The 21860-nt window shown below is 39.7% G+C and overlaps 1 protein-coding gene across 5 annotated transcripts in view; it reads right to left on the bottom strand.

The window, feature by feature from the left end:
- Positions 1–21860, bottom strand: part of LOC124722021 (kynurenine aminotransferase) — a 55561-nt gene that overhangs the window by 12681 nt on the left and 21020 nt on the right. For all 5 annotated transcript variants that reach the window (XM_047247203.1, XM_047247200.1, XM_047247202.1 and 2 more), the window contains exons 5-7: positions 6269–6512; positions 3786–3952; positions 2764–2950 (exon numbers count right to left, since the gene is read on the bottom strand). In XM_047247203.1, the coding sequence (XP_047103159.1) occupies positions 2764–2950; positions 3786–3952; positions 6269–6512 (598 nt within the window). The remainder of the gene's footprint in view (positions 1–2763; positions 2951–3785; positions 3953–6268; positions 6513–21860) is intronic.

Genomic DNA, 21860 nt, shown 5'->3' with positions numbered 1-21860 from the left:
ATCCCATCAGGTCCAGCGGCCTTTCCTCTTTTGAGTGATTTTAATTGTTTCTCTATCCCTCTGTCATCTATTTCGATAATACCCTCAGACTTCAATAAGAATATAATAATTCCAATCCCAAAGAAAGCAGGTGTTGATAGATGTGAAAATTACCGAACTATCAGTTTAATAAGTCACAGCTGCAAAATACTACCGCGAATTCTTTACAGACGAATGGAAAAACTGGTAGAAGCCGACCTCGGGGAAGATCAGTTTGGATTCTGTAGAAATGTTGGAACACATGAGGCAATACTGACCTTACGACTTATCTTAGAAGAAAGATTAAGGAATGGCAAACCTACATTTCTAGCATTTGTAGACTTAGAGAAAGCTTTAGCCAACGTTAACTGGAATACTCTCTTTCAAATTCTAAAGGTGGCAGGGGTAAAATACAGGGAGCGAAAGGCTATTTACAATTTGTACAGAAACCAGATGGCAATTATAAGAGTCAAGGGGCATGAAAGGGAAGCAGTGGTTGGGAAGGGAGTGAGACAGGGTTGTAGCCTCTCCCCGATGTTATTCAATCTGTGTATTAAGCAAGCAGTAAAGGAAACAAAAGAAAAGTTCAGAGGTATTAAAATCCATGGAGAAGAAATAAAAACTTTGAGGTTCGCCGATAACATTGTAATTCTGTCAGAGACAGCAAAGGGCTTGGAAGAGCAGTTGAACGGAATAGACAGAGTCTTCAAAGGAGGATATAAGATGAACATCAACAAAAGCGAAACGAGAATAATGGAATGTAGTCGAATTAAGTCGGGTGATGCTGAGGGAATTAGATTAGGAAATGAGACACTTAAAGTAGTAAAGGAGTTTTGCTATTTGGGGAGCAAAATAACTGATGCTGGTCGAAGTAGAGAGGATATAAAATGTAGACTGGCAATGGCAAGGAAAGTGTTTCTGAAGAAGAGAAATTTGTTAACATCAAGTATAGATTTAAGTGTCAGGAAGTCATTTCTGAAAGTATTTGTATGGAGTGTAGCCATGTATGGAAGCGAAACATGGGACGATAAATAGTTTGGACAAGAAGAGAATAGAAGCTTTCAAAATGTGGTGCTACAGAAGAATGCTAAAGATTAGATGGGTAGACCACATAACTAATGAGGAGGTGTTGAATAAAATTGGGGGGGGGGGGGGGGGGGGGGGGAAGAGGAGTTTGTGGCACAACTTGACCAGAAGAAGGGATCAGTTGGTATGGCATATTCTGAGGCATCAAGGATCACAAATTTAGCATTGGAGGGCAGCATGGAGGGTAAAAATCGTAGAGGGAGACCAAGAGATGAATACACTAAGCAGATTCAGAAGGATGTAGGTTGCAGTAAGTACTGGAAGATGATGAAGCTTGCACAGGATAGAGTAGCGTGGAGAGCTGCATCAAACCAGTCTCAGGACTGAAGACAACAACAACAACAACAACAACAACAACAACAACAACATGGGAATACAATCCTCTGGTAAACTCATGAATGGCTATAGTATGAAATTTAATATTTCTTTCCTTAAAGAGATTAATGTTCTGTTAGTCAAGAGGGCAACCAAGATGGAATAACTGTCATCTTACATTTACCAGTATTTATTTAGCAGAACTAACACCTTGATGAAAATATATATTTAGCTCCTCCTGAATACATTGCAAATGTGTTTTAGCCCTGCGTACGCTGTTACTTCAGACAGGTGTCAGATTTGTCATACAGTGAGTTAAACCAAAACTTAATGTAAACTTCTAAAAAAGAAATTTTGCACCACTTGCATATCTTCAAATGAGTGAGTGAAATCTTAGCTTCAAGGAGAGCACAGAATAAAGAATTAGCCCTGTAAAACTAACAGACAATTTTATTTTAAAATAAAATCAAAACAATACGCAAAATAAAGGCAATCTGTTCAAAGTGCAAATCTATGAAATTAAAATCTGCTGCCAAGTTACATTCAGTACTAAGTTGCTCTCTCTACCAGCCTCCAGTGCATTGTAACAAGATTAGATACCCCTTAGAATGCTGTCCACAGGATGGCTGATGCACCGCTCCTTGAAACTGTCTCACTCTGACTGTGGCCCTCTCGATGTCATACAGCTTTCCTCCAACAATGTACTGCTAGTTTCAATTAGTCTTAGCATGCTCAGCTGAGCTTATGTCAGGAAGACATTCCATTAAGCTGATTCCTGCCTCTTGGAGGAAGATGATGATGATGATGATGACACAGGCACAGTACGCTCACACATTGTCGTTCCAAAGACAAATCCAGTGCAGAGATGTTGACTGTAGAGCTTGACAATAAGTTAGTGGACACTTTTCCCAGTATCACACAGCCCTCAAATTACCTTCAATAGCTATGAGAAGCACCCTGAATCTGTACATAATATTGACCCAAAACTTGACAGACCCATTCAGCAGACAACTTCCCATGCTAATACCCTTATGGCAGTACAGTGACAATGTGTGTATGGTCTAAGCTTGAAATGGTACAGCGAAGAATGTTGATAGACTGAACACAGTACTTAAGCCACTTTGTCCCATTCACATTTGGAGAGAGAGTGCTCTGCTGAACTGCATTGAGAATGTAGGTTTACTTTTACTTCCGCTACCTATGTGGTTGTACATAGCAATTTCCTGCAGTCAAAATCATATTGAAGAAGGAAGTTTCCAATAAAAAACAAGTATGAAAGTCATGAGGGTGATACAACACATTTTTCAGCAATTAATATTTGCACAAAACCATAAATTAATTTACCCAAGGGTGACCAGTCAGCAATCATGAAGTATCCTCCTTCTGGAATAGTTGGATTCATACCAACTTCAGACAGGAACTTTGCCATATAGTCTCTCTTTGCTACAAGCTCAGCAGCAAGACTTTCAAAGTAACACTCAGGTGATCCCATTCGTTCAATTTCTATTTCAAATCCTTTTGCTACTGCTTCCTAAACATGCAAAGAAAAGAAAAAAAAGATGTGAGAAAAACAATTTTAGAGCAAACTATGGATAACAAGGTAGCAATTTAAGTTGCTACATATGCTGTTATCAGTCACAATTGAATATTTACAGAGGAAAATACACAGGTCATAAAATCGAAAAGCATATGCTTCTGCCTCCATGACAAAATTTATGTCTTTTCTTTCCAAGGATAGTTTGACTGTACTAACATCAACGAGAAAGCACAGTACTGAAAAATCAACAGATTTCAGAACATATACAATGAAGCAGCACCATAGTTCTGAGTCCACATTAAACTGTATGTCCCCCTATAAATGGCTTGGTAATGCATTTCAAAGGGCAGAGGTAGGCAGGGACATATTACCTCAAATAGGACCATGCCTGTGGTGTCCAAATGAACTTCTGGGTTGATGACAGCTTTGTGTACACAACAAAGAACTGTTACTGTGACATTAAGCAGTGTGACCCTCCATATCAGATATGACAACGAACAGAACATTCACATTTGCCATTAATTACTGAAATTGGGTACTCAAGAAAAATGCTGATATTGTTCAGTGCAAATATTTAAGGACTGATAACAGATCATAAGTTAAAAATGTGTAAAATGGACTGTAACACCTAGAAAAGTGCAAATCATTTCATTAAATCTACTTCTACCAGAGTCATTGACATGATAATGAAAACTTCTCACTGAAATATGAAAAATGGTACTAGAGCATTGACCACTAGATAGGAACACACACACAACCACATGCACAAATGCATTCTTCCTTTTTACCATGCCATGTGTGAATTACAGTTAGTTATTTTAAATATTACCTGCAGTGGTGTTGAGCAAGTGTATACACTGTTCTGATGGACTGCTTGGAGATTTTTCATAAGTGGGGCTGGACCATATGCCCATCCAATTTTCCAGCCAGTAACACTAAAAGTTTTTCCAGCTGAACCAATAGTAATTGTTCGTTCCCACATACCCGGAAGTGATGCTGCAAAAATGTACATATGAATAGTAATACATTATTAACACCAACAAAAAATATGTAAATTAATGGATTGCATTTAGAGTAATATTTTTCAAAGTATAACATTTCAGGAAAAATTTCTTCTTTTGAATTTTATCATCTATTTTGTGAACAATGAGCCCCAAAAAAATTTCCCCTATTTAACTACATTTCACCAGCATCAGGAACAGATGTGTAAAGTCATTAACCCCTGGGCACAGAAGACCATTATTCAAACACGGAATAGAATCAGTCATTTAGGCTACACAAGGAAGTCTATAGTTTGAAAAATGGAAGTCTCATTTATCAAACAATGGAAACTCCCAGTACGAATATCAACAATGTAGGAAAAGACAGATTCCTAATTACAATAAAGAAGACACGTCAAGTTGCAGACAGGCACAATTAAAAGACACTTACATAAAGCTTTCCGTCACAGCCTTCATCAGTAAAACACACACACACACACACACACACACACACACACACACACTCTCTCTCTCTCTCTCTCTCTCTCTCTCTCTCTCTCTTCATGCACACATGGCCACCAACTCAGAGATGCTGGTGTTGGTGGTCGTGTGTGCATGAGGTGTGCTTGCTTGTGTGTGTGAATGGTGGGTGTGTCTCATTTTACCGATGAAGGCTGTGACCGAAAGCTTTATGTAAGCGTCTTTTAATTGTGCCTGTCTGCTACTTGATGTGTCTTCTTTAGGGTAATTAGCAATCTTGTCTTCCTATATTGTTGAAGTCTCATTTATGATACATTCATTAGGGATGGAACACTAGGTCAAATGGGAAAAGAAATGGGTTTGTGGCTTTGTTAAAGAAACCATTCTGACTATAGACATTGTTAGATGTCTTCCACAACAATGAGATACTAAAGCACAAATATAGCTTATACTCTTGATTCTGAAAACACTCAATCTATGTTATGCAAGCATGCCAAAATCGTGTTATTCCAACATGTTGTAAAATGTTAAGGAACCAGATAGTAATAGTAAGAGCTATCTTTGGATATAGTGTCTAGACTTCTGTGGCATTCAATTTGAACACAACTGCCAGCAAACTGAAGTAATACCTTAACAAAGCTACATGACAAAGTTACACAAGTATACAATACACATGCCACAGTGGTTCTTTCACAATGTCAGTCACTGACTGTTTTGTGGAATATTATCATCTTTAAGACCATTCACTTTTGTAATCACTGACTTATGGATACAATTCATCAGTCCTCAGGGAAGACAATGAACAGATAACACAAATGATATTAAAATGTTAAGACAATTAAGAAACTTTTTCTAAGATTAATTTAGTCTCCTGTCACGAGAAGCAATGTCACTGCAGTAGCCACCAGAAAGATCACGGGAGGCGCGCATTGGCACGGTGCGTCACGGACGGTAATTGCCGCAAGTAGAGTCCCGTCCACCAGAGGGCATGCGGGAATTTGGCCGCGACCTCTGCTTGCGGAACAACAACTACAACAACTCCGGCAGCACAGGCTGTGCCCATTCAGTTCACATCGGGCATGCCTAGGACACAGTTCTCGGTCTACGCTAAGTGAAGTGTGACGGAAAACGTGAACCGTGTTACTACAGTCTCTGAACATGTCTTGTCATTTTATGTGCACGAAGAATTCTTAGCAAGTCAACTCAGTGCATGTCACAGTTACAGGAAATGAATTATGTGTAGCACTCAGCCATGGTTTTTTTCACCCAGTCATATAATCATTCTCATGGATCCATCCCAAGTTCTGTTGGATGCAAATATTATGAAATGTCAAAAAAGATTCACCTATCTTCTGAGACAGATGTGATGTTCGAATGACTCTGTGAGACTGCCAGAAAAGTTAATTTAAAAAAAAAAATCTAACTTCCTTTGGGTTGTTTTACAAGGTAAACACCATAGTTTGAACTGTTAAAACTGAATAAATAAAACACACACACACACACACACACACACACACACTATAAGTTGCTATTTTGTTGTACATTCTTCATTTATTTGTAATCAACGTGGAACGTAGTTTTTCAGTAAAGTGAATACAACCTTTTGGAATGGAATAGTTTGTGACAAACATCTAGGTAATGTTTTTGATACTGAACTATGGCAGTGCAGTGATGTAGCACGTCCACATGCTGACCTTGCAAACTGTTCCATTCCATTGTGGTTTAATCACTTCATTAAAATTCAACCAACTGTTCACACAAAAATATTAATAATTTTATGTTATGAGCAAGTGAATCTTCATCTCTACACTAAAGAACAATTTTAAAGCATAAAGAAAACTGAACACTGTACCAATTCGTATATGTTTATTTGGTTTGTAGACAAGCCACTCATAAACTTCATCAGAAATGCATAAAACATTCCATTTCTTGCACAGTTGGGCAATAAGTTCCAGTTCTCTCTGATTGAAGACCTTTCCAACAGGGTTATTAGGAGTGTTTAATATTATTGCTTTAGTTTTGCTATTGAACAGGCCCTCCAGTTCTTTTTCATCCAGCACCCAATCAGAGGAGCTGACTGTACCCTCAGCTTTTTTCTGAAGGGGAAAGAAAAGACAGAAAGAAAATGAATAAATAAAATATACTGAACTGGTATCAATGTTACTGGAAATTCATATTTTGGCAAATGACACACAACAGATACTATAAATCACTTGAAAGCATTTTAAAAGTAATCATCAGTAACAAATACATATATTATGTAAGTACAGGGCCAGCTCTAGGGTAGGGGGCTTGGGAGTTGGGGGAGTGAACAGTGCCACCATCCAGTGTGGTAGGTTTTTGGGGGCGGCTAAATCTTAAATTTTAATATGGTGCCTAAAGGACAAATTAAACAAGGCAATGAAAGTTTTTTTTTTATATAGATGAAGAAGTGTGAGGATAATTTGAAAACCAAAATCATTCACAAAATGTGTTGTCTTACTGGAAACCATCTACAATACTGTGAAACAAATGACAAACAAAAAGGAAGGAAGACCGAGTTTAATGTCCCATCAAATGACAAAGAAAGTGCTGGAGTTGGTCACCTCGGTTGTGTCTTTCAATATAACAAAGATTTCTGCTGGCAGTGTTGGCAACTCTATTTCTACCATGTGCCTCTACCACAGTTGAAATGTACCTACATCCACTGGGAAGCTATTACAGAAGCGAAAAAATTCACAACATGGAAATAAAGATAGATGTCAGCATACGATAGCCTACAAATTTTTTTAAATATTTATAGAAGTACTTCCAAGAAAAACATTTTGTAATAAAGAGAACAAGAATAAGTGAAATAAGCACTGCCCATCATATGCCTTAGTCTTTTGAATCTATACATTGTGAGTAAGGGGAATTTATGCATGGAAAGATGTATGACATCCTTCCTCCACCACTCCCTCCCCTTTGAATATGCCATTAATGACATTTACATTGCTGTTCTTCTTGTAGATGTTAATATTTAAGACATTACGGAAAAAACCTGTCAAACTTTATATTGGAGCTGAAGCAACTAAAATGCATTGTATGAACTGTTTATCCAGTTCCACATCTACATCTATACTCTGCAAACCACCGTGAAATGCATGGCAGAGGGTACATCCCATTGTACCAGTTATCAGGATTTCTTCCCATTCCATTCACGTATGGAGTGCAGGAAAAATAATTGTTTAGATGCCTCTGTGCATACTGTAATTATTTATTTATTTATTTATTTATTTATTTATTGTTCCGTGGGACCACATTTAGGAGAAGTCTCCATGGTCATGGAACGAGTCAATACATGAAATTATAACACGATTGTAGAAACAGATAAAATGAAACAAGTCGTTAGTTTAAATAAAGAAAATCAAGAATGTAACACTGGAATTTGCTTAATTTTTTATCTCTTCCAGGAGCTCCTCGACAGAATAGAAGGAGTGAGCCATGAGGAAACTCTTCAGTTTAGACTTAAAAGTGTTTGGGCTACTGCTAAGATTTTTGAGTTCTTGTGGTAGCTTATTGAAAATGGATGCAGCAGAATACTGCACTCCTTTCTGCACAAGAGTCAAGGAAGTGCATTCCACATGCAGATTTGATTTCTGCCTAGTATTAACTGAGTGAAAGCTGCTAACTCTTGGGAATAAGCTAATATTGCTAACAACAAACGACATTAAAGAAAATACATACTGTGAGGGCAATGTCAAAATTCCCAGACTATTGAATAGGGGTCGACAAGAGGTTTTCGAACTTACACCATACATAGCTCGAACAGCCCGTTTTTGAGCCAAAAATACCCTTTTTGAATCAGAAGAATTACCCCAAAAAATAATACCATATGACATAAGCGTATGAAAATATGCGAAGTATACTACTTTTCGTGTTGAAATGTCACTTATTTCAGATACTGTTCTAATGGTAAATAAAGCGGCATTTAGTTTCTGAACAAGATCCTGAACATGGGCTTTCCACAACAGCTTACTATCTATCTGTACGCCTAGGAACTTGAACTGTTCCGTCTCGCTTATAACATGCCCATTCTGTCTGATTAAAATGTCAGTTCTTGTTGAATTGTGGGTTAGAAACTGTAAAAACTGAGTCTTACTGTGATTTAGCATCAAATTATTTTCCACAAGCCACGAACTTACTTCATGAACTACATTATTTGATAATGTTTCAATATTACACACAAGATCCTTCACTACCAAGGTGGTGTCATCAGCAAACAGAAATATTTTTGAATCACCTGTAATACTAGAAGGCATATCATTTACATAAATAAGGAACAGCAGTGGCCCCAGCACCGACCCTTGGGGAACGCCCCATTTAACAGTGCCCCATTGGGACTGAACATCATTACCACTCTCAATATTGCGGAGGATTACCTTCTGCTTTCTGTTCTTAAAGTAGGAGGCGAACCAATTGTAAGCTACTCCCCTTACTCCATAATGTTCCAACTTCTGCAGTAATATTTTGTGGTCAACACAGTCAAAAGCCTTCGTTAAATCAAAGAAAACACCTAACGTTCTCAACCTTTTATTTAATCCGTCCAAAACCTCACAGAGAAAAGAGAATATAGCATTTTCAGTTGTTAAGCCATTTCTAAAACCAAACTGTACATTTGACAGCAAATTATGTGAATTTAAATGCTGCAGTAACCTTGTATATACAAGCCTCTCGATAACTTTAGCAAACACCGATGGCATAGAAATAGGTCTATAATTGTCAACATTATCCCTGTCTCCCTTTTTATAAAGTGGCTTCACTACCGAGTACTTTAATCGGTCAGGAAACCGACCACTGCTAAAGGAAAAGTTACAGATATGGCTAAGTACTGAGCTAATATACGTGGAACAATACTTCAGTATTCTGCTAGATACCCCGTCATATCCATGAGAGTTCTTGGTCTTTAGTGATTTAATTATTAACTCAATCTCCCTCTTGTCAGTATCATGGAGGAGCATTTCAGGTAACAGTCTCGGAACACTTTTTTCTAAGAGCGCTATATGATTCCCTGTTGGGACTAGGTTTCTATTTAGTTCACCTGCTATATTCAGAAAGTGATTATTAAGTACTGTACATATATGCGACTTATCAGCAACACGGACATCCCCACTACGCACTGATTCTATATCCTCGACCTGTCTCTGCAGACCAGCCACTTCCTTTACGACTGACCATATGGTTTTAATTTTATCCTGAGACTTAGCTATTCTATCTGCATACCACATACTTTTTGCCTTCCTAATAACTTTTTTAAGCACCTTACAATACTGTTTGTAATGGGCTGCTGCATTTAGATTTTGACTGTTTCTAACGTTTTGATATAATTGCCACTTTGTTCTACAAGATATTCTTATCCCTTTAGTCAGCCACCCAGGCTGCCTGTTTGTGCTAGTACCCTGTTTTAAACGTTCTAACGGAAAGCAACTTTCAAAGAGCACGAGAAAAGTCTTGAGGAAAGCATTATATTTATCGTCTACTGTATCAGCACTATAAACATCTTGCCAATCTTGTTCCTTGATAAGGTTTACAAAAGTCTGTACAGCAACTGGATCAGCTTTCCTAAAAAGTTGGTAACTATATTTAACATGTGTTGAAGCACAAAAATCTTTTAGACTTAAAATTTGTGCATCATGATCTGAAAGGCCATTCACTTTTTTGCTAACAGAATGCCCTTCTAATAATGACGAATGAACAAAAATATTGTCTATGGTTGTTCTACTGTTCCCTTGCACTCTCGTTGGAAAGAATACGGTTTGCATAAGATTATATGAATTAAGGAGGTCTACCAGCATCCTTTTCCTTGCACAATCACTTATACAATTAATATTGAAGTCACCACATATAACTAACTTTTTGTATTTCCTATAAAGTGAACCAAGAACCTCCTCTAGCTTTAGCAAAAATGTTGTGAAATCGGAGTCTGGGGATCTATAAATAACAACAGTAAGAAGTTTAGCTCCACTAAATTTAACCACACCTGCACAACATTCAAACACCTTTTCAGTGCAGTACTTTGAAACATCAATTGACTCAAATGGGATACCGTTTTTCACATACATGGCTACTCCCCCACACCGCAAAGAGCTCCTAGAAAAGCTGCCAGCCAACCTGTATCCTGGTAAAGGAAGTCTCTGAATTATCTCCTTATTTAAGAAGTGTTCAGATATACCAATAATTTCAGAGTCAACATCTATAAGCAGTTCACTAACTTTATCTCGAATACCTTGTATATTTTGATGAAATATACTAATTCCCTCATTAATCGGATACCCAAGCTTTGTAGAAAGTGGTTTCTTTGTTAGAGAGACTTCCCTTAAGCAGAAATACCTATCAGCTGACTTCAATCTAAAAAAGGTACAGCTCTAACACCCACAACTACCGGAATTTTCCCATGAGTGATCCCACCACCCCCACCTATGCTGTCACCTATAAGTTTTGCCAACCTCCCCTTCCCATACCTGTTGAGGTGCAGGCCATGTCTGGTGAAACCCGTCCTACTGATAGACTCCACCGACACCACTGAAATGTGACTCATGCCTTCTGTCATCAGCGCACCCCCAAGTCTAATCTTATCCTCACAGTCCCTATGTAAGTGACATAGAGGGGGTTGTAGTATATTCCTAGAGTCATCATTTAAAGCCGTGTCTTGAAACTTCGTTAGTAAACTTTTCAATACAATTTACGTCTATCTTCAGGAATTTGCCACCTCACTTTCTTCAGCATCCCTGTGAAGCTCTCCCACAATTCAAACAAATCTGTGACCATTTGTGCTGTCCTCCTCTGTATACATTCAATATCCCCTGTTAGCCCTATTCGGCACAGGTCCCGCACCCTTGAGCAATATTTTAGAACCAGTCGCACAAGTGGTTTGTAAGCAATCTCCTTTGTAGACTGACTGCACTTCACAAACATTCTATGAACAAACTGAAGTCTACCACCTGCTTTACTCACAACTGAGCCTATGCGGTCATTTAATTTCGTATCCTTGCGAAGTGCTACACCCAGGAATTTATACAAGTTAGCCAATTCCAACAGTGACTCATTGATATTACAGTCATAAAATAGTATGGTTTTTTTTTGTTTTGTGAACTGCACAGTTTTACATTTTTTAATGTTTAAAGCAAGTTGCCAATCTTTGCACCACTTCGAAATCTTATCAAGACCTGACTGAATATTTATGCAGCTTCTTTCAGACAGTACTTCATTATAGATAACTGCACCAAATGCAAAAAGGCTGATATTACTATTAATATTGTCTGCAAGGTCATCAATATACATCACAAACAGCAAGGGTACTGTCACACTTCCCTGAGGCACACCCAAGATAACATGCTGTGCCCTTCCTGCCAAAAGTTCTCAATCCCATCAAAAATTTCACTTGATACCCCATATGATTATAATTTTGACAATAGGGGTAGGTGTAGTACCGAGTAAAATGCTTTTCAGAAATTAAGAAATACTGCTTGTACCTAACAGGCTTGATCCAAAGCTTTATACATGTCATTTGAAAAAGTGCAAGCTGGGTTTCACGTGATCAATGTTTTCAGAATCTATGGTGGTTGGCATGGAGGAGGTCATTCTGTTCAAGATACCTCCTTATGTTTGACCTCAGAATATGTTAATGTGTTATACAATTCTACAACAAATCAATATCAAGGATATTGGACTGTAGTTTTGGGGATCATTTCTGGTACCTTTCTTGTAGATGGGTGTGACCTGTACTTTTTCCAAGAATTTGGCATGGTTTTTTGTTAGAGGGATCTATGACTGATTAAAGTTACAAGAGGGGGCTAACTCAGCCGCAAATTCAATATAGAATCTGAGAGAGATTCCATTGTCCTCTGGAGCTTTGTTCAATTTCAACGGTTTCAGCTGTTTCTCAACACCACTGAGACTAATACTTATTCCACTCAGCTTCTTAGTGATCATGGATTAAATTGGGCCAATTCTCCTGGATTTTACGTTGTGAAGGAGTGTTTAAAAACAGAGTTAAGCATTTCAGCTTTTGTTTTGCTACCCTCAATTACAATTCCTACCTCATTAGCTAGGGACTGGACACTTAACTACCGTGCTACTAACAGCTTTTACACATGACCAGAATTTCTTTGGGTTTTGTGAAACATCATTTTACAATTTCTGTTATGGTAGTCATTGATGACTTTACAAATTGTTCTCTTCACAGTCGAACACATTTCATTCAGCAACTACCTATAGCCGTATGCTTTGTTGTTCTGCTAAATAACATTGTTGGAATGCAAATCATGTTAGCTGCAACAGGCAGAAGATGTGCTTTGTTGGTGCTGCACATTTTAGTGATTTTGTCTGAGATAAACTCATCCTGTAGACTACTTCAGCATTCCAGTGTAGAAGTTGGCACAGAAACAGCTAAGTGAAAAAAGCCATGTAATTCAAACATTTATGCAACAGTCTTTGTTCTTTCAGAAGTTTTTATACAGTGATTGTATATCAAGGAGGATGTCTCCCATTACGAACTGTTTTACTGGGTCACCTGGTCGGGGAGGGGGGGGGGGGGGGGGGGGTTGCATTCCTCTCACTCTCACACTGATAGTTCTGGATTTCCTATAGCTATAGTTATCTGGATTGGATGGAGAGTTGCCTAATCCCAAATACCCTTGTGTGCACCCCATACACTCTCAGCTACCTGAGTAGCAGCCTCTGATTTGTAGTGCACACCCGACCCATTCAGGGGGACCTTCTCAACCCTACGGAGCACATTCAGGAAGTCGCAGCCTAGCTTGTCATGGAAACTTCGAAGTCTTATAAGGGCCACTATCACACCTGGGGACAATGCTGCAAATTGTAAGCTTTGTTGAAACTCTACATGCAAGGCTGGTCTTCTCAACCATGTCTTCCAGTTGCTTGAATGACCCAAGTATGACCTCAGAGCCCAGGCAACAGACATCATTTGTTCCAACATGTGCCACAATCTGCTGTTTGTTGTGCCCTGTTCCCTCAATGGTAGCTAGAATAGTCTCTTTACATGTTGAATAAGGCCCTAAGGCATACACCCTTAGTGCACCTGGTGTCCTTTCCTTCCCCTTGCTGCCATTTCCCTAATGGGTACCACCATTCATCATACGTTTGAACTGCCAACAGTTAAAAGATCCCTACCCATTTGTGTTTTCTTCCTCTTGACACTGGACAAAACATGTTTCCCCAACACAGGTAAAATTAGTCCCACTGGCTCAGTTTCAATTTCAGTGAAAGATGACACCTCAAACTTGTTGGTCAGGGGGATTGGTACAACATCCTGAGTCCTTCCTGGTCCCTGTCCACCCCGTACACGACGCCTAGCTCTATGATTGAAACACCACTCGCATTCAGGTGAAAGAGTAATGACAGATCCTGTACTTCCTACAGAGGAGACAGGATCCACATGAGCGGATAGTACTTGACGTAGAGGTACCTTTGGTAACACTACCACAGGTATGTGACTCTGGGGAGCTCTTTCAACACGACAACTCGCAGCAGCTGCCAATCATTTGACAGTAATCAGGATGTTTTCCAAATGCTTACAAATGTCAACTAACTCATTCCATGTTCAACAACAGCATTCACAATGGGGCTGCATTTTAGCTGATGCGATGTATTACAGGACACAGAACAAATAACTTTAAATTAAGCACCCAATTATCTTTTAATCTGTTGAACTAAAAAGTTGCCTTACAAGGGGGGACCCAAAAGTAACCAGAATTGTAATGCTGCACATCGTGTACTTGTAGCAGCAGGTTGCGCCGCCAGAGGGTTGTAGTAGGAGCTCTGCTGAGTCATTCTGCAACGCGGCGTCACCCAACAATGAGAAGTGTGGTTTCTTCAGCAGTTCTTTGAGCGTGCATACAGTGCAGACGTGACACGAGGAAATGACTAGTTCTTATGAACAACGTGCGGCACTGAAGTATTGATACTTGCTCGGCAAGAACGCAGCAGAAACTGTTGCAATGATTCAGACAGCCTACAAAGACCATGCTCTTAGTAAAACGCAAGTGTACGAATGGTTTTCTCAGTTTAAAAAGGGAGAAATGGTGGTTGAAGACCAGCCCCATTCCAGTCGACCTTCAACTGCTCGAAGCAAAGACAACATCGACAAAATCCGTGATCTCATCAGTGAAGATCGACGCAGGACAATCGACCAACTTGAGAATCTGTCGGGGTTGTCCTGGAGCTCAATTCAGCGCATCTTGACCATCGATTTGGAGATGCGTTGAGTGGCAGCAAAATTTGTGCCGAAGCTTCTTACCAGAGATCAAAGGGATCGTCGAGCTCAAGCCTGTCTCGAAATAAAGGACGCGTTCAAAGATGATCCACATTTTTTCAACAAAATCATTACAGTTAATGAGTCATGGTGCTATGGGTACAATCCAGAAAGTAAACAACAGTCATCACAATGGAAGTCACCTGGCTCATCTCGACCAAAAAAAGCTCGACAAGTGAAATCAAACGTGAAAATGACGTTGATCTGTTTTTTTGACATCAAAGGGATCGTACACTCTGAATTTGTCCCTGAAAACCAGACAGTAAACCAACAATTCTATTTGGAGGTTATGAAACAGCTTCGCAGAAGTTTGTCGCGAAAATCGTTCGGCTTTGTGGGATTCTGGCACGTGGTTCCTGCATCAAGACAACGCTCCCGTGCACACAGCTCTCAGTGTTCGCCAGTTTTTGGACTCAATGAAGATGACTACCTTGTCCCACACATCCTATGCGCCGGATTTAGCACCCTCGGACTTCTTCCTATTCCCGAAGATGAAAAGAGACTTGAGAGGGAAGCAGTTTGTGGATGTGGAACATGTAAAACGCAATGTCATGAAAGTGCTAGCAGGTATCAAAGAGGATGAATTTAAAAGGTGCTTCGAATACTGGAATGAACGTTTGGACAAGTGTATTAATGCTAATGGAGAGTACTTCGAAGGAGAGTAAAGTTGTATTTGAAAACAATAAAGTATATGCTTTCTAGAAAGAAATTCCGGTTATTTTTGGGTCCCCCCCTTGTATAAGAACTGAAGCAAATACACAAAACGAGATTTCTATTAAGGGAACATAAAAAGCTGTGGGGCAAATTACTAGTTTCCTTAAATTTCTTGAGGTTAATTATAGTTTCTAGCAAACTCAAAAACACAGTTACTTTGCAATAAATGTTGATAATATAAAGGTCTACTCTTCTTTAAAGGAAAACTAGATGTAACAGAATACATTAGTTAGAATATCTGCTACAACAACTAAATCAATGTTAATTTACTACAGGTTACATTATGCACAGGACAATGGTAGCTTCCAAAAATTCTCAAAAATGCACGTTTATTTGGGTTGATACACAATGAAATTCAGGTGTCATCTATTTTTTGGCAGTAACTGTGAACGAAAAATGCTGATTTGCTATGAAATAAGTTACGTATCCAAAACAGCCATACAGGCAACCTACGAAAATATAGTTCCATAAGTATCCAAAAATTCTCAAAAATTACACATTTTTCACATAATCATACAATGAAATTAGAGAATGATTGTTTTGAATGAGGACAGGCCTTCTGCTCTCATAAATTTTAAAAGTGCACAAATAATTTTAACACTATGAGTTTACCAGAGCACTCACGAATGTTCAAAATTTCACAATATATCACAATACAAACAGGTACTAATAGAGGCAATGAAAGATTATGCAGAAGCGATGTGAACAGTAAAATATGTGAATCTAGAATTTCAAATCCACACACAAATCTTTTACATACAATCTCACACACAGGAAAATTCTGAAGTCGGCTTTTTGAGAGGTGTTAGTATTAATCGAAAAAAGAAAAATAAGTGCAATAAATGTGGGTCCAGAAATACATACTTCCTGTGATAAACTCATGTTTACAGGAGGTGTTCAATGTGACATCTATTCATGACAATGCACCGCTCTGCCCTCCGGCGTAAGGAACGACCCACCCTTTGAAGCATACCCTGTTGATGACGTACCTAGTGGCACGCATTGAAGACATGATCCTGTAGTGCCCATACCTCATTGATTGGCATGGCGTATACCAATTCCTTCACATGTCCCTGTAACCGAAAGTCTAGGGGATTGAGGCTTGGGCACAAGCAGGCTAAGATGTGAGCCTCCCAACCACGAAAGTGTGCTGGTGCGCTATCAAGCATGAACCACATTTGTATTTGTTGCAGCAGTGGCACAGCTTCCAGCAATGTAGGCAATATATTAATGAGAAAGTCCACATAGTGTGTGCCAGTTAACCTTTGTGGTAGCACATATGGCCCTATTAATCTATTGCCATGTATGCCTGCCCATGTGTTGACTGAGAATCTGTTTTGATGCCCTCTTTCCTGAATTGCTAGGGGATTTACATCTGACCATATACACTATGTGATCAAAGGTATCCGGACACCTGGCTGAAAATGACTTGCAAGTTCGTGGTGCCCTCCATCGGTAATGCTGGAATTCAATATGGTGTTGGCCCACCCTTAGCATTTATGACAGCTTCCAATCTCGCAGGCATACGTTCAATCAGGTACTGGAAGGTTTCTTGGGGAATGGCAGCCCATTCTTCACGGAGTGATGCACTGAGGAGAGGTATCGTTGTTGGGCAGTGAGGCCTGGTACAAAGTCGGCGCTCCAAAACATCTCAAAGCTGTTCTGTAGGATTCAGGTCAGGACTCTGTGCAGGCCAGTCCATCACAGGGATGTTATTGTCGTGTAACCACTCCGCCACAGGCTGTGCATTATGAACAGGTGCTCTATCATGTTGAAAGATGCAATTGCCATCCCCGAATTGCTCTTCAACAGTGGGAAGCAAGAAAGTGCTTAAAACATCAATGTAGCCAGTGCTGTGATAGCACCATGCAAAACAACAAGGGGTGCAAGCCCCCTCCATGAAACCCATGACCACACAATAACACACAATAACGCTGACAGATGGCGTTCACCGGGCATTCGCCATACCCACACCTCATCATTGGTTTGCCACGTTGTGTACCGTGATTTGACACTCCACACAATGTTTTCCCACTGTTCAATCATCCAATATTTACGCTCCTTACACCAATCAAGGTGTTCTTCAGCATTTACTAGCATGATGTGTGGCTTATGAACAGCCGCTCGACCAGGAAATCGAAGTTTTCTCACCTCCTGCCCAACTGTCATAGTACTTGCAGTGGATCCTGATGCAGTTTGGAATTCCTGTGTGATGGTCTGAATAGATGTCTGCCTATTACACAATATGACCCTCTTCAACTGTTGGCGGTCTCTGTCAGTCAACAGATGAGGTCGGCGTGTACATTTTTGTGCTGTATGTGTCCCTTCACGTTTCCACTTTACTATCGCATTGGAAACAGTGGACCTAGGGATGTTTAGGAGTGTGGAAACCTTGCATACAGATGCATGACACAAATGACACCAAATCACCTGACCACATTCGAAGTCTGTGAGTTCCGCAGAGTACCCATTCTGCTCTTTTACGGTGTCTAATGACTACTGAGGTTGCTGATATGGAATACCTGGCAGCACAATGCAACTAATATGACAAACGTGTGTTTTTGGGGTTGCCCAGATACTTTTGATCACATTGTGTATGCTGGTTATGGAAATCCATAATACCAAAACCCTTGGGAATCCTGCCCCATCAGTAAATAAAATCTTGGGTGTGAACAGTGGATCTGCGGCACACTTCTGCCACAGCCATTGACAGAACTGCCATCTGCCATGATGGTACTGTGGCCTTAGGGCCTGAACGCACTGTAGATGACATTGTACAGCAATTGTTCATGAAGTACCTCCCTCCCCCCCAGATAAGAGAGAGAGACATGCCTTCTTCTTCTGCTGCTGCTGCTGCTGCTGCTGCTGCTGCTGTTTGCACACTAGTCCCTGGGATTTATTTCACCAAACGTAGCACACGCTCCTGCATGTCAAGCATGTGTGCAGTGCAGGGCCTTCCACTGTGCAAGGCTACCTGTGTGTCTTGGATAGTGGAAAACTCTGCTGAACAGCTTATCAGAGGGCACTCTGTGCTGCAGATATTTTTCAGCATAGAGGGCACGGCTTGAAGGCAATGTACATTTGGTAAACCATAGCAGAATATCATATCCGCATTTTCACTTGTCGAATAGTAGGCTTCCATTGCTAACAAGTGGTGTAAGAGAGAAAATGCGAACGTACTACCCCATTTGTACATACAAAAGTGCAATAACAGTAAACACGTAAGTGTATCTGCATTTGGAAGAAGGTAAAACACCATAATACATACCCAAGGTTGACAGTACTGTACAATAATGCACACAAACATGACGAAAACTAACATAACCTACAACATGGCTTGAACCACACAACCTATTGAAGACCAGCTAATGGTAGGCAAAGTACTGTGAGTAAGACATTGTAATACCCTGCCGACACATTTTTCAGAGCATCAATGCAATGACTGTGCTAATATCTGAAACCGAGCATGGCCCAACCCTTCCTATAAACATGTTTATCTCAGAAAATATGCGTTTCCAGACCCATGTGTACTTGACTTATTTTTTCTGTTTCAATGAGTACTACCACATCTCAAAGTATGCAACACTATTTTTTAACATGCTGTATACAAATAAATGTTTGAATTACATGGATTTTTCACTTAACTGTTACTGTGCCAACTTCTACAATGGCATGCCGAGGAAAACTACAGGATGAGTTTATCTCAGTCAAAATCACTAAAATGTGCAGCACTACCAAGCACATCTTCTGCCTGTTGCAGCTAACACAGTTTGCATTCCAACAATGTTATTTAGCAGAACTGTTAGTTTTCATTACAGTAAATGAAACTGCTTTCAAAACTGCTTGTTTTGAGCCATAAATCATTGTCACGGCATGTCAGAAAGCACGCCTTCTTGATATTTGACACAGCCATTTTTCCTTTATGTACTATAGACATTCTAGACAGGCAATGGCAATTTATACACTTCTTTACAACAAATAATGCACTTATATGTAAGTAATTCACTGTCGTATAACCTTCAACTTTTTACAGCAGAAGAGACAATGGTACTGTTGACAATGTAGTACTCAGCTGTGCCAGTTGCTACAGGTCTCGCACCCCGCACTACCCTATGCTCTGGGAATTTTTGAGTTATAGCTCAAAATGTATTACATGGTTTATGTTTCACTTCTGTTTCAGTGACTAGTAGACTATATCTGAAAATGTAAGGAGGGGACAGACCAGGGGGAGGAAGGGGGGGGGGGAGGGGGACCTTGAAAATTCCGCATAGGGAGGCAAAATTCCTGGAGCTGTCCCTGCATAAGTACACTGTTGGCCATTAAAACTGCAACATCGGGAAGCATAGCAAATAGAGAAATTTTACTCAATTTGCATATACAGTATAGTAGGAAGAATACATCATCAAATTTGCACACAATTTGGGGGTAGGCAGGGAGCAAAATTCTGTGCACAGAGCTGTCATCTCTGGCAGCAACAAGGGTTCTAACTTTCCTGGGCATCAAAACAAACTGAGCTTTGAAGACAAATGTGTGTGTTACTCCATGCTGCTTCAGCACTATGCCAGAGTTCATCAATTGCAGTGGCTGGAGAGTAGTGGCATGCCAGTCTCTTAGAAATCCACAGCCAGATGTTTTCAGTGGGTGCCAGATCTGGAGAAGGCACTGGTCTCAGTAACAGTCAAACACCCTCTGTATTGAGGTAGGTCACAATAGCATGAGCATCATGCCATCTTGCATTTTCTTGTTGAAAGACAATACAATGTCATGGAGGCCTTGAAGACAGTGCAAAACCATCGCCTTTGCATACCAGAAATATAATGGTTGCTGTCCAAAGTACCAGCTATGTGAGCAAGAGGTGATTGTGTTATGTATAGAATGGCACACTGTACTGTCACACCAGGTGCTGGGTGTTCGTTCTCCTTGGAACCTCCACACAAGGACACATCACTCCTGATGCACTAAGCAGAGACAGGACTAAGACAAGATAACATCGTGGCACTTCTGTGTCCAGAGATGTCATTAGATGTATTACTGTGGACTGGTCCCTCTCTGTTGCTGTTTCGACAGAAGCCACAACAATGTTCCCCACACTCACAGACCACAGTGCTCCAGATGCAGCTGCATTGTCCGTGTGGACAGTTGTCTTGCTGCAAACAAGATCATTCCCTATCTCAAGATATGTAATGTGGCTGTACAATCCTGCATGGCTGAGTAAACATTATGTCTGTCCTCTAGGGCGCTAGTCATGTGAAGCTATTAAAACGCTGCACAGCATATCTGAGTATGGAACTCGTGAATCCATCAATTCTGTATTAGAACCACAGTCATGGGATCTTGATATATGCAAGCAGCAATATTGAGGAACAATAACCAGTAGTCTCAATAGGCCACAATCCTGTCACCACAGAATTCTGACACACGCTGCTAGACATTTCTCCATATTACACACGATATAACACAATCTTCTCACAAACAACCAACACTCTAACATGATTTGCAATTGAGAAACTCCCTGTGTAATTGACCATTGTGAGCAGAACGTAGATGGCATTACTCCTGCCTACTGCATGTAGTTATGCTGAAATGCTAATCATTTGCATATCCAAACATGTAATGCTAATATGATGTTTGTTGCATGCTGTCTTCAAAGTGTTGCAGTTTCAGTGGGCAGCAGTAAGTGATAGTGATTATGGGAAAGAAAACTAAAGTAGGTTTGCTGTATAATCACCAACAATACAGACAACACGCCAGCATGTGTTAACACAGTAGCAATCAATCAATCTCTTTATTCATCCATTAACAATATACATTGTATGGATGTAGTCAATTACAATATAGTTTCTTATCTTTAATTTGTTTCAAAAACTTGGATAATACAAACATTTTATATCAGTATATATAAATAATATTACTTTTCCATATTCAGATGTTCTTGAATGTTATAAAAACTATGTGTTGGTAAAAATTGTTTAAGGTCTACCTTTAATTTATGAAATTCTTTAATTTTCTTTATTGTAGAAGGTGATGCACTAAAAAGTATTTTGGGCAGGTAGTTTACACTTTTTTGGTAGAGTGCTCCTTTGTGGGTGTGTCTGTGAAAATCACCCCTGTTCCTTGTTTCATAGTTATGAACCTCATTATTTAATGTTTAAAATTCCTGGTGAGTTTACAGAACGCATACACATTCATAGATGTATAAGCTAGGAAGAGTCATTATTTTAAATTCTTTAAAGATTTCCTTGCATGACTCTCTTCAGGGAACCCCTTTCATTATTCTAATAGCCCTTTTTTGAAGTTTGAAAGCTTGTTTTGCCATACCTTTATTTCCCCAGAAGATCACACCATATCTAAGCAAACTGTTCATGCAAGCATAATAGGCACACAGCAATGATTCAGTGTTGCAACATTCCCAAAGCATTCTTAGCACATAGCAGCA

This window comes from Schistocerca piceifrons, chromosome X (genome assembly GCF_021461385.2).
Source record: "Schistocerca piceifrons isolate TAMUIC-IGC-003096 chromosome X, iqSchPice1.1, whole genome shotgun sequence".
Classification (NCBI taxonomy): Eukaryota; Metazoa; Arthropoda; class Insecta; order Orthoptera; family Acrididae; genus Schistocerca; species Schistocerca piceifrons.
Note: the sequence above shows the minus strand (reverse complement) of the source record. Positions and strands in the feature narration are given on the sequence as shown.